General features: G+C 48.1%; 1 protein-coding gene across 16 annotated transcripts in view; it reads left to right on the top strand.

The window, feature by feature from the left end:
- Nucleotides 1-12,244, top strand: part of DYSF (dysferlin) — a 251,913-nt gene that overhangs the window by 85,260 nt on the left and 154,409 nt on the right. For all 16 annotated transcript variants that reach the window (XM_024242004.2, XM_024242000.2, XM_024242002.2 and 13 more), the window contains 4 exons: nt 761-791; nt 1,373-1,488; nt 6,799-6,925; nt 8,856-8,959. In XM_024242004.2, the coding sequence (XP_024097772.1) occupies nt 761-791; nt 1,373-1,488; nt 6,799-6,925; nt 8,856-8,959 (378 nt within the window). The remainder of the gene's footprint in view (nt 1-760; nt 792-1,372; nt 1,489-6,798; nt 6,926-8,855; nt 8,960-12,244) is intronic.

The following is a 12,244-nucleotide window of genomic DNA, read 5'->3' as shown; positions in this document are numbered from 1 at the left end:
TGACTTTTTAGAGCTGTTTTAGGTTCACAGCAAAAATTGAGTGGAATGTACACAGTTCCCATATACTCCCTGCTCCCCACCCCCACTGCCCCCTGCAGCCTTCCCCACTGTCATTATCCCAATCATCTATGGATTTTTAATAGAAAATCGTAAAACACAGGAAGGAATAAAAAATGAAGTAAAAATCATCCAAATCTACCATGCAGGGATAACATAGTCCTATTGTGCTGAATTTCCTTTCCTTTTTTTTTCTTGAGACGGATTTTTGCTCTTGTTGCCAAGGCTGGAGTGCAATGGCATGATCTCAGCTCACTGCAACCTCCACCTCCTGGGTTCAAGCGATTCTCTTGCCTCAGCTTCCCAAGTAGCTGGAATTACAGGCATGCGCCACCACACCCGGCTAATTTTTTTTTTTTTGTATTTTTAATAGAGATGGAGTTTCACCATGTTGGTCAGGCTGGTCTTGAACTCCTGACTTCAAGTGATCCACCCGCCTTGGCCTCCCAAAGTGCTGGGATTACAGGCATGAGCCACCACGCTCAGCCTCCTTTCCTCTTTCTTTTCTGTACATAAGCATTCTTTACCAAACTGGGATCAAAATATATTTCACTTTCTTTTCATGTAGTATCAAATGTTGACTGCCTGTGTTTCCAAATGTTCTTCAAAAACATGGTTTTTAATGGAATTGTATGACGCACCACACTTTATTTAACACTTTGGCGGCAAGAGTTTGATTTGTGTCTCCTCTCATTGATTGCAGATGGACGTGGGCACCATTTACAGAGAGCCCCGTGAGTTCTCACCACTTTGGCCGTATCCTTGCATTTTGGTTCTGGAGGCTGATTGGGGACACTCATTTGGGATCCTCACTGTCCCTCCTGGGGGTTTTACAATCTAGAGGAAGGGTTTGATCTTGGGAGAGAAAGCAGGTCATTCATCCTCCATGTGAGACAGGCCCTTGGGAGGGTGTAACACTTGCCTGTGTCTCCGTTGGCCCATTTAGGGAGGCTAGATATGAAAGGCCCCATTACTGGAGACTGGGTTCATGGCAGACAGGGACAGGTCATTTGGGTGACAAACCAGGATTTCTCCTCACCCTGGTTTCCATTCTGATCTGGTCACTTCCTGAAGGGGAGGAAAATGGCCTTGGGTTTGGCTCTGCCAGCCTCTTACAGGGGTTTCTGTTAATATTTCTGACTCTGACCACATGAACACTCAAAGTACCTTTTGATTCTAAAATCTGAGTCCTGCGCTCATGGCCCAGTGGATGAGTCCTTTATCTCCCCTGTGCAGTCCATCCTGGGCTCCTGGATGTGGCCACAGGCTGGGGTCTTCTGATTCTGGGATCGCCAGTGGATGTTGTCTCTCTTAGGGCACGCCTATCTCAGGAAGTGGCTGCTGCTCTCAGACCCTGATGACTTCTCTGCTGGGGCCAGAGGCTACCTGAAAACAAGCCTTTGTGTGCTGGGGCCTGGGGACGAAGCGCCTGTGAGTACATTTCCCTGGGTCTTCCTCACGGTCTCCCACGCAGCGCTTGGTGGTGGAGGCACAAAACCACAAACAAAAACTCTATTTTTTTTTCTGATATAAAAAAATACGTGGTAATTAATGAGAAATGTAGAACATGTAGAAAGGTATTAATGAAAAATGAATGCTCTGGGTGCAAGGTATTAATAAAAAATGAATCACTCATAATCCTACCACTCCGAGAGACCTATTATTATCTCATTGCACATCCCTCTGGAAGGATATACACACATATTTTTCTTTTTGCAACAGTGAGATTATTCTATATATATTATATTGTGACTTGAATTTCATTGCCTAAGAATGTATCATGCTCATCTCTACATGTCAGTAAGTAAAGTTATAAGTTGGAGGTGGTAAGAATGAGAAAAGTGTTGGCAGCAGGAGAGGTATCTGCATCTTTGTATGTTTGAGAAGAGGAAAAAAGGTTTGGAATCATCTTTGTGGGAGAGGAATGAGGGGTTAGATTTAATGAAAGGATTTCTGCACAAACACCAGAGCACCCACTCTGGGTTGGATGCTTTGTCTGTAGTGGAGCCACTTGCCTCATGCTGCTCAGCAGCGCAGAAGCAGAAGAGAGGCAGGTGGGTGGTGGACGTGTTGGGTGAGGGAAAGCCAGGAGTGCTGAAGGTCAGGGGTGAGGTGAAGGTCAGGGGTGAGGTAATTGAATATGGCTGATGGCATTGTGCAGGGAGGGAGAGGAGGACAGGGCCCCTGGGGTCTCCTGCCATGCCTCGTGTCCCCCCCATCCTCACCACACGCTGGCTCCTTGGCCACCTGGACTTGCTGCTTGGATGAATGTGGGTTTCTGTTTCTCCACTCAGCTGGGCCCCGGGTGCTGTCCGCCTCTTCCTTTACCTGGGTGTAGTTTACTCCTTATCTAATTCTCCTCATCTCCTTACTCCTTATCTCTCCTGGCTGTTCCCAGATTTTCTTCCTTTTCCTAAGCTCCAACCTCAGCTTCCCTTGGAGAGGCAGAGCTGCACAGTGATGAGTGGTGAGAGCTCTGGGAGCTCCCGTGGTCCTCAGCTCGCCCCTCATCTTCATCCGCCTTCCCTCCCTTCCTCCGCCCCTCCTGCTGCATTATCCCACCACCTCCTTGGCCATGACCTCACATCCTCCACTGTCTTCTTTAGCCTCCTCTTTCTGCTCTCTTCTCACACTTGTCTCCTCTGCCTCCAGCTCCATGATCTGTACCAGGCTCAAGATTTCCCCATCCTAAATCACCCCTTCCTTGACCCATTTCTCCCCACCCCTCCTCTCCGCTAATATTTTCTCTCTCTCCTACTGCTGGTCATCACCAACTTCTTGAAAGGGTGCACTGCATCCCCCTTTTTCCACTCCATTACCAGCTGCTCATTCCTTCTCTTCTTCAGTAGGAATCCCACCACTTCCCCTCCCTGAAACCACTGGTGTAAGGGTCACTCATTACCGTAGCTTAGGAGCTCTCCTCTGTTAGTCTGCACCACTGCTCCATAGCGTTCGATTCTGGAGCCCACGCCTTATTTGAAACTGTCTCCTCCCTTAGCATTCATGACTCTCCTTGCTCCTTTTCCAGTGGGTTCTTCAAATTCGATGTTGCAGTTCAGTCCCTGTTCCTTTGCTGTGTCCTGCCCCCCACTGTTGAGGAGTCCATCTCTTTCAGACACCACCTGAGACTTGTAAATTGCTCTTCTCCAGCCTGGATCTTCTGAGCTCTGGATGCTCAGTTTCAGTTGCCTTGTCATCAGGCCATATTAACGTGTCCCTTAGGCCCCTCTAACTTATTATAGTAAATCTAACTTATTATAGCAAAGCCTGGTATCATTTGCTGCCCACTCCCCACACCTGTTTCTAGTCCTGTATTAGGTGACATCTTAGGCAATTGCATGGTTATCCACTTAGTCCCCCAAACCAAAGGCCAGAGTTTCATTCTTTATCCCTCAGTCCCCATGCAAGCAGTTGGCCAGTCTTGTTGGTGTGAAAACCTCAGTGGACGCCTCTTCTTTTTCCCATCCCAAGACCCGAGTTTGAGGCCCGGCTCCCACTCTCTCTCACTTGGGTCTCTTTGTGAATTACAGTATAGGTTCAGCTGGTGTAACAAAGATGCCCCAGATAATAGGCATTAAGGACAGATGTTTATTTCTCTCTCATGAACGCCACAGTCCAGAATTGGCACAGTGCTTTGGCAATGATCAGAGGCCCAGCCTCCTGGTCTTTTCTCCACTGTGATCATTATGCAGCCTCCGTCACACGGCCCAAGATAGTTGCTCCAGTTCCCATCACCATGTCTGTCTTCCAGCCAGGGAAATGGGAATAAAGGACAATGGAGGCCACATCTCTTCCTTCAAAGGCATGATCCAGAAGTTGTACACATTTATGCTTAGGTCCCATTGACCAGAACTTAGTCACATGGCCACATCTAACTACGAGGGAGCCTGGGAAATAAAGTCCATCCTAATGCTGTCCAGCTAAAAATTGAGGGGTTTGTTAGAGGAGGCAGAAAAGACTGGATTTGGGGGAACAACTAGCAGTTTCTGCCATCCCTCCTAAGTGTCTTCTGAGGTCTCCTAACTTCTTATGTTATACTTCTCCACCTATCCCCACCTTATCACCAGTCATCTTTTTTTGTTTGTTTGTTTTGAGACAGAATCTTGCTCTGTCACCGAGGCTGGAGTGCCGTGGTACAATCTCGGCTCACTGCAACCTCTGCCTCCCGAGTTCAAGCAATTCTCCTGCCTCAGCCTCCTGAGTAGCTGGGATTACAAGCGTGCACCACCATGTCTGGCTAATTTTTGTATTTTTAGTACAGATGGGGTTTCACCATGTTGGTCAGGCTGGTCTCAAACTCCTGACCTTGTGATCCACTCCTCTCGGCCTCCCAAAGTGCTAGAATTACAGGCGTGAGCCACCGCGCCTGGCCACCAGTCATCATTTTTAAACCCAGGTAGAATCATGCACATCTTCTCTTACAAAACATCCAGTGACTTCCCATTGCTTTTAGGATAGAGTCCAAGATCCTCAGCATGACATTCAAGGCCATTGACATTTGGCCTCAGCCTAGTTTCCCAGTACTACTTGCTGTTATGTATCTTCATGGGCCCCATCTTTGGCCACACCAGATGATGTGACTCTTTCCAGAATGCTCTTCCATCCCTCTCCGGCCTTTTCCCCTGCTGGAATGCCTTCCCTCTCTTTGCCTACCAAGACCCAATTTATTCTTCCAGACCCAGTTCAGATGCTACTTCCTCCCTGAAGCTTGCCTCGTCTTCCAGGAAAATTTATTGGTCTTTCCTTTGGGCCACCACCCAGCCCTTTGGTAGTCTAATCAGCTTATGTGTCTGTCTTCATCACTGAGATTCAGTTTCTTGATGATGGGGACAATATAGCAAATGTGATATCTTTTATCTCCCCTCTTGCCTAGTACAGCAGGTCTTGTACACAGTAGGTGCTCAATCAGTGCTTATCGTCTAGGGGAATAGACATTTTTATGGATGCCTGAAAGATGATTGTTTTCTTCTGACATGAGCTGAGGAGAATAAACACAGAACACATCCCTTTGGGCACGCTGTGATATGGGCATTCTGGGATTGAGTGTTTTGCAGCAAGGATCCTGAAGCAGGTTTCTACATGTCAAGTGTGACTGAGTGAGAAATGGGGTGAGGCTAGTCCAGGCAACTGTCCAAGGAGTTGGCTGCTGGGCACAGCCTGACCTTGCTATTCTCCTGTCCCTTCGCTGCTCAGTAGCCCAAGAGCAGCCACCAGATCTTTTGTTTGTTCCTCCAGCTGCCAACTTCCCCATGTGCAAGGGCCTCTGCATGAGTTGCCTCCTCGTCTGGATGCCTCCACCTGTTGCTCATCATCCAGGTCTCAAGCTGGGAAGCATTTCTGACCCCACCTCAGTATGGTTACAAGCCCCCTTGCTCTGTGCTCTCCAAGCACGTGTGTTCTGCTTCCAGCCTGTGTTAAACCTTAGCTTTCTTATCTGTAAAGTGGGGGCATTCTAGGCCCTTGCACCCAGAGCATCATCTGTGGGCAAGCAGCGTGGGCATCACTTGGACACTTGTTGAAATGCAGAATCTTGGGCCCCACCCCAGACCTGCTGAACTAGAACCTGCATTTTAGCTGGAATGCACAGCAGTGGTCTAGAAGACACTGATTCTCAGCCTCTGTTGCCAGTTGGAATCATCTGGGAAGCTTTACAAGCCACTGCTGCATGGGTACTCTCTCCCAGAAATTCTGTTTTAATTGGTCTAGGGTGTGACCTCGGCTTCCCAGGTGAGTCTTTTCTTTTCCTTTTTTTTTTTTTTTTGAGACGGGGGCATCTCACTTTGCTGCCCAGGCTGGAGTGCAGTGGTGCAATCTTGGCTCACTGCAACCTCTGCTTCCCAGGTTCAAGCAATTCTCCCATCTCAGCCTCTGAGTAGCTGGGACTACAGGTGCATGCCACCATGCCTGGCTAATTTTGTATTATTTGGTAGAGACGGGGTTTCCCCATGTTGGCGAGCTGGTCTTGAATTCCTGACCTCAGGTGATCTGCCTGCCTCGGCCTCCCAGAGTGCTAGGATTACAGGCGTGAGCCACCACGCCCGGCCCTCCCCAGGTGTTTCTAATGTGCAGCCAAGTTTGAGACCCACTCAAGGTGGGGTGCTATGAGGATTAAATGAGAGAGTGCATACACATCAATGCATGTGGGATGTGATTTTTGTTATTACTGTTCCAAACACAAGACACAGGACATGTTATTGGATTCGTTTGCTGAAAGTCTGTTTTCCCTGCATGATAGTCAGCTCCATGGGAACAGGGTGCTTATTCATGTCGTCCCCTTATTCATTGCCATATTTCCTGCCCTTCAGCACCATACAGACACCTAGTAGTCACTCAGTAGCTAATGGCTGGGTGAATGAACACCTGCATGTTATCGAAGATAGAGTGGCCAGCTTAGACCTCGGTTACTATCGTACTATGTTTTAACCGGGAGGTGGGGGAGAGCGGGAAGGAGACTGAGGTTGGTGGAATGCTTGCTGTGTGCCACATGCATTTACATCATTACTGGAGATGTTCCTTGTACAGTCCTGGAAGGTCAGTATCATGGTCTCTGCTATACTCAAGAGGAAGCTGAGGATCAGGTGAAGGACCTTGCCTGAGACCACGCAGTAGTAAGTGGCAGAGCGCAGTCTACCTTACTGCAGAATGCAGTATTTATGTGGCGAAGGTGGAACTCTTAGAAAAGGAAAGTAAAACCCTGTGCTTAGGAGTGCGTGAAGGAATCATATTTGGTTTTCTTTGTAGCTGGAGAGAAAAGACCCCTCTGAAGACAAGGAGGACATTGAAAGCAACCTGCTCCGGCCCACAGGCGTGGCCCTGCGAGGAGCCCACTTCTGCCTGAAGGTCTTCCGGGCCGAGGACTTGCCGCAGAGTGCGTGGGGCGCGCCCTTGGGTGGGAGGTCTGCAGGAGGCTGGAGGCGCAGGGCTGGTGAGGGTGGGCGATGGCGGGCGGGGTCAGCTCCCTGGGGGAAGGAGAGGCGTCTAGGAAAACAATCAGAATTTAATGAAAAGTAATCAGTGCTGGTGGAGTTACAAAGATTCAAGAACTCTTGAGAGTAATAGCTGCCTCTCAGCTCCATTCCAGTGTCCTCTGGGCCTGGTCTGGCAATATTTGGCCACTCTGTGGACCCATTTTCTTGGTTCTCATTGAGAAGTTAGCACCATCTGGACTCTATTCTGGCCTTAGGGCTGGCTCTCACTGATTTTCCCTCCCTCTATGAGGAAGCCCGTCCTGCTAGTGGCAGAGCTGGGCTGGGGAGCAGTTGCTCTAATGTTGGAAGGGTTTGCATGAAGGACTCCTGGGGCCCACTGTCTTCACAGATGAAGGACACAGATCCACAAGGTGACCCACCATCCTAGCTTGCCTGAGACTGTCCTGGTTTTAGCACTGAAAGTGCCTGTTCCAGGAAACCCTGCAGTTTCCGGCAAACTGGGACAGTGGGCACCCGACTTGCAACCATCTCTTCCTCCCAGGAAGGCCAGTGTGGCCACTGCCTGGTTTCTCACAGTGGTTGGCCCAGTAGTAGACCCATCTGTGTGTTTAGTCAATGCTGGGGAATTATACCGAATATTCTAGAGCTCTGGTTATCAACCTGGGCTGATAGTAAAATTCCCTGGGAAGATTCAAAACGGTCCAAATGCTGGGGCCCCACCTCCAGCATTTTAGATTGACTCAAGTTAGGGCAGGGCTCAGCATTGGTAGGGTTTAAAGGCTCCCCAGGTTGTTCTGTGGTGAGGCCCCGTTGTGAGCCACTATTTTAGAGCATGCATTAACACAACCAAGCCACTGTCCACAGCAGAGTCAGTAAGAAGGTTTGCAACTTGGGTCGCTGGTTACAACTTTTCCATAAAGATTATTGAGAGTTTCTGCTTTGGCTGCTGACATCAAGAAATGAAATGTACAAGCTTACTTGGACCAAATCCTGAAGAAAGCCTGTAAATAAGTAATGGGTATTAATTCCGTACTAAAACACATTCTGAAAAATATTCTGCACTTATTGATTCCAACTAAAGTGAGGCTGGTGAACTTCAAGAAGGGCGTGAGGAAATAGAAATGTTTGCTTTTCTTAAGGTGAAAGAGCTTTGTGTTGAATTCCCTGCAATGTTGTTTACAAAAAACCAAAATTGATGGGCAAACAGATCATAAATGTTTGCTAATTGTTGTTGCCTTTTGTATTCATGTAGATATTAGCTAGCGTATAATCTTTAACTATCCCCGTCCACTCACTCACTCATATGTCTATAAGCATAACATGCTTCATACACATACACATATCTATCTATCTTTATCTACATATATAAATAATCTGGCTGATTCAAAAAATAATTGGTTTGGGGCAGCATAGATTAAAATCTCTTAAAAAAAAAACAACAGAATTGACTTCTTGGTTAATCTCAGGTAAATCGCTGCGCTAATAGATTTAAAGGAAAATGTCAACCAGGCACCAATAATGGGATATTGTTATAACAACTGCCAGTCCTTTTCTGAGTACTTACTGCCCTTAGTGATGTAGAGTTCTAATTAGTCAGGCAGATAGATTTGATCTGAAAGGCTTTGAATGCAGGGCAGGGACAGTGAACGAGCTGTTTGGGACTGGTGACAAAGTGGCCCGGAGCTCTCAGGAGTTGCTGCTCTGAGACAGTCCTCCCTCTGGGGGAGCTCCTGGGCTGAGTCCCTGTGTGAAGGGGCCAAAGCTTCTTGCTCAGGTAGTCCCAGGACTGCCTGGAGACAGATGGGGGATAGTCAGGGTTTTGGAGGAGAAACAGCAGGTAGGCAGTGACTGGTGTGTCCCTCTTCCCAGTGGACGATGCCGTGATGGACAATGTGAAACAGATCTTTGGCTTTGAGAGTAACAAGAAGAACTTGGTGGACCCCTTTGTGGAGGTCAGCTTTGCGGGGAAAATGGTAAGGAGCAAGGGAGTAGGAGGGTTCTCTCGGGAGGGGACTTCCTGGTGCCCTGTGGACGGTGCCGGGTGAGAGCAAGACAGAGCGAGGCGCCCCCACCAGAGGTGTGTGCACAAGGAGGGGCTGATCCTGGTGTGTGGTGAGACACCCACACAGGCCCAGCTCTCAGGGGCTGCCCTGCACACGAATGTGGACAGTTCTGCCTGGGGGTGTCCCAGACAGACACATAGATGCGGATGGCCCAGGAGAGGATGTCGGACAGTGGATAGCAGAGGAACATTTGGGGGAAAATGGAGCAACAGCATGGAAACCAGACATGAAGGCATAAAGATAGGGAAACTATATTTTAAAGATGTGGGATAAAAATATAATGATTATTTTAAAAATGTTGTGGGGGTAGTTGGGCAGAGAAAGATCCCTCTGGTGGGCACCCTAGCCTCTTCCTTGCAGCCCACCTTCCTGCCCTGAGGCGGGGCTGTGGCTCCAGTCCCTGCTGACTTCTGTCCCAGCCCTTCTCTCCACACAGGCTGCCCACCCCCCCAGTGTCTGTGCACCCCCCACAGGCTTTCCTGGCAGCCCCAGCGCTCCCAGGCTTCAGCCATCACCTCTCTGCCGATAACTCCGTAGCTCTCTGACCCCTCCCTTCAACCCCAGGCCTCTCTGTGCCTCTAAACAGCTCCGCCTGCTGCCCCTCTGAGCCCTGGAGGGAGTCATTTTCTCTGCACAAACTGCCCCATATCCAAAAGCCTCTGTCTTAACCAGGTACAACTATCAAAGGCAGAAAATGTGGACCTGCCTTGATTCTTCCCTCTTTTTTCTCTCTCCACATCCCACATGCCATCTCTAGCTTTTGACTTTAAACTTGTCCCCAGGGCCCATCCCTACCTCATGCCCCCATAGCCACTGCCAGCTCTTCCCAGGAGCATTCCCTTGTTTCTCACCTCATGGCATTGAATTTTTGAACAGCCCAGGCCATTTGTCCAAGTACTGGATTTGTTCGATGGTTTCCTTCTGTTGTTTAACTTGTTTCTCTGGCTCCTCTCTTTCCTGTAAACTGGAAGTTAGGTCTATAGACTCCATTAGATTCAGATGAAGTATTTTGGCAAGAACTCAGCATAGGTGATGTTCTGCATGTCATATGGCATCACAGCAGGGAGCCATAATATCAGGTTGTCCCATCATCAGGGATGATCACCTGATCACACAGTTAAAGTGGTGCCTCCAGACAGCTCCCTTATAAAAGTAAATCTTCCCACTTTGTAATTAGCAAGTAAACTGTGGGTGATATCTTGGTACTGTACAGATATCCTACTTCTCAGCTACCTCTTACCTAATGGTCTAAGCATCCATTGACCTTCCTGTCTGAAGAAGTCATTTAGTTGGGACTGCAAAGTGGTGATTTTCTCATTATCATTCTTTTTCTCTTGATTAGCCAACATTTTTTTCTGTAAAGAAGAGCTTTCTCCCTCCTGCTTCATTGAGTATTAGTATGGACCTCAATACTTTTTATTTCTAATGTGTTATATCAGTCATTATTGTGTTGATGTATGAATTATACTGAAGGTGGCCATCAGGAACCCGTCTGAGCTGGGCTCTCTCTCCTCAGAGACTAGCACAGGGTCCCAGTGAAAATGTACACGGGGATGTAATGCAGATTTTAAACTCGTTCATGTGGAGGTGTAAATGCTTACTGCAGATCCTCACCTGAGTGCAGATTTTGGTGTGGGCTTAGGGTCCAGGTCTTATGCCCTGTGCCTGGCATCAGGAGGAATGGGGACAGCTGCTTGAAGGTAGGAAGGAAACAGGAAGCTGTGGCTGTACGTTTTTGTGGGACATGAGTTCCAAGGACTAGGATTAATTTTTCCACTTGACACTTGGGGAAATTCATGTCCTGAGACTGTTCGTATTTCGCATTCCCAACATGGAAGGTATTTCGGTGGTGGCTAGAACCAAGACCAATGTGCCTTCACATTCATTGGAACTAAGCCTCAGAGGTCTGGGGCTCCTGGCTGCTCCTGGCTTCTCCTGGGTCCCTGCCAGCATCTTTGATCTCCCTGGGTCTTCTGTTCTGAGATGCCCTTGGCTGGCCCTGGGGATTTCTTTAGGAATGTACCAGTGTCTAGGGGGAGGTGAAAGGACAAAGGCGGCCAAGGCAAGGCACTGTATACAGTGGATGGGTATTTGGGCTTATGCAAGAAGCTGCACCTCCCATTTTTCCTCTAGAAGGAGGTGGAGGGAGTTGAAGAATGACCTTATGGTGAAGGAGGCAGCTGGAATGCTCCATCTTGAAAGTCTCAACCTGGCCAGCCTCCTCGGTGGGCCCCAGGCCTTTGTGTCCTCTCTGCGCTGAGCCACCTCCTTGTGGCCTCCCCCCTTCTGCTGCTCTTATGGCGTGTCTCATTCTGCCTGTCCCTCTCTTTTAGCCTGCTTGCGTGTCCCTTTTCTCTCTTTACATCCTAAGCTGAAGAGCCCTGAGGTTACATTCTGTGTGCCCACCCACCCCAGCTGGCCTTCTTTGCATTTCCCCTTATGAACACCTGGTGGCAGTATTATCCAAGATGTGAACCATACTTGATTTGGCCAAGTTCCTAAGAAGATAGGAGTGTGGGAGAGTGTGTGCAACTGTGCACTTCATGGTATGGAAGAAAGAAAAGGTAGGTACTTGTAGGGCAGGACAGGAAGTTTTAAAACAACTTTTTTTTTCTGAATTCAAGAATAAAACCCATTAATTGCAAAAAATTCAAAAAAATCAGAGAAAAGGAAAACAACAAAAACTCCCACTGCACCATATTCTGTACCCTGCACCACCCTGGAGAGAATTACTGATAACATTGGCTTGTACTAGTATGTTTTCTCTCTTTAGCTCCCACTACCCTCTTACCTCCCCTCTTCCCACTTGCTGGAAAAAAATAATGAAAATATTGATTTTCATTATTCAAGGATTCTGTATTTGCCAATTTGCCTACTCACTAAAATGTATTTGCAAGCCCCAAATCAACACTCATGGCACTTTAGTGATGATTTGTGGACACTTTCAGGGCTTTGAAAAATTTGAGTCTCCCAGCACGTATGTTGGTTGCTGAGGTTGAATAAGGTGACTCTCTGCCTCCCTGCTCCAACTTTCATGGAGTAAATACGACGTGTCCATGATCAAAGGACATGTATTTACTCCGTGAGAGTTGAAACAGGGAGGCAGAGAGTCTCAAAACATGATACTACACAGGACACGTATCAAAGGACACAGACAAAATACATGTCCTTTGATACGTGTCCTGTGTAGTCTCA

Source organism: Pongo abelii, chromosome 12, assembly GCF_028885655.2.
Source record: "Pongo abelii isolate AG06213 chromosome 12, NHGRI_mPonAbe1-v2.0_pri, whole genome shotgun sequence".
NCBI classification, from domain to species: Eukaryota; Metazoa; Chordata; class Mammalia; order Primates; family Hominidae; genus Pongo; species Pongo abelii.
The sequence above is the reverse complement of the archived record's forward strand: the minus strand, read 5'-3'. Positions and strand labels throughout refer to the sequence as shown.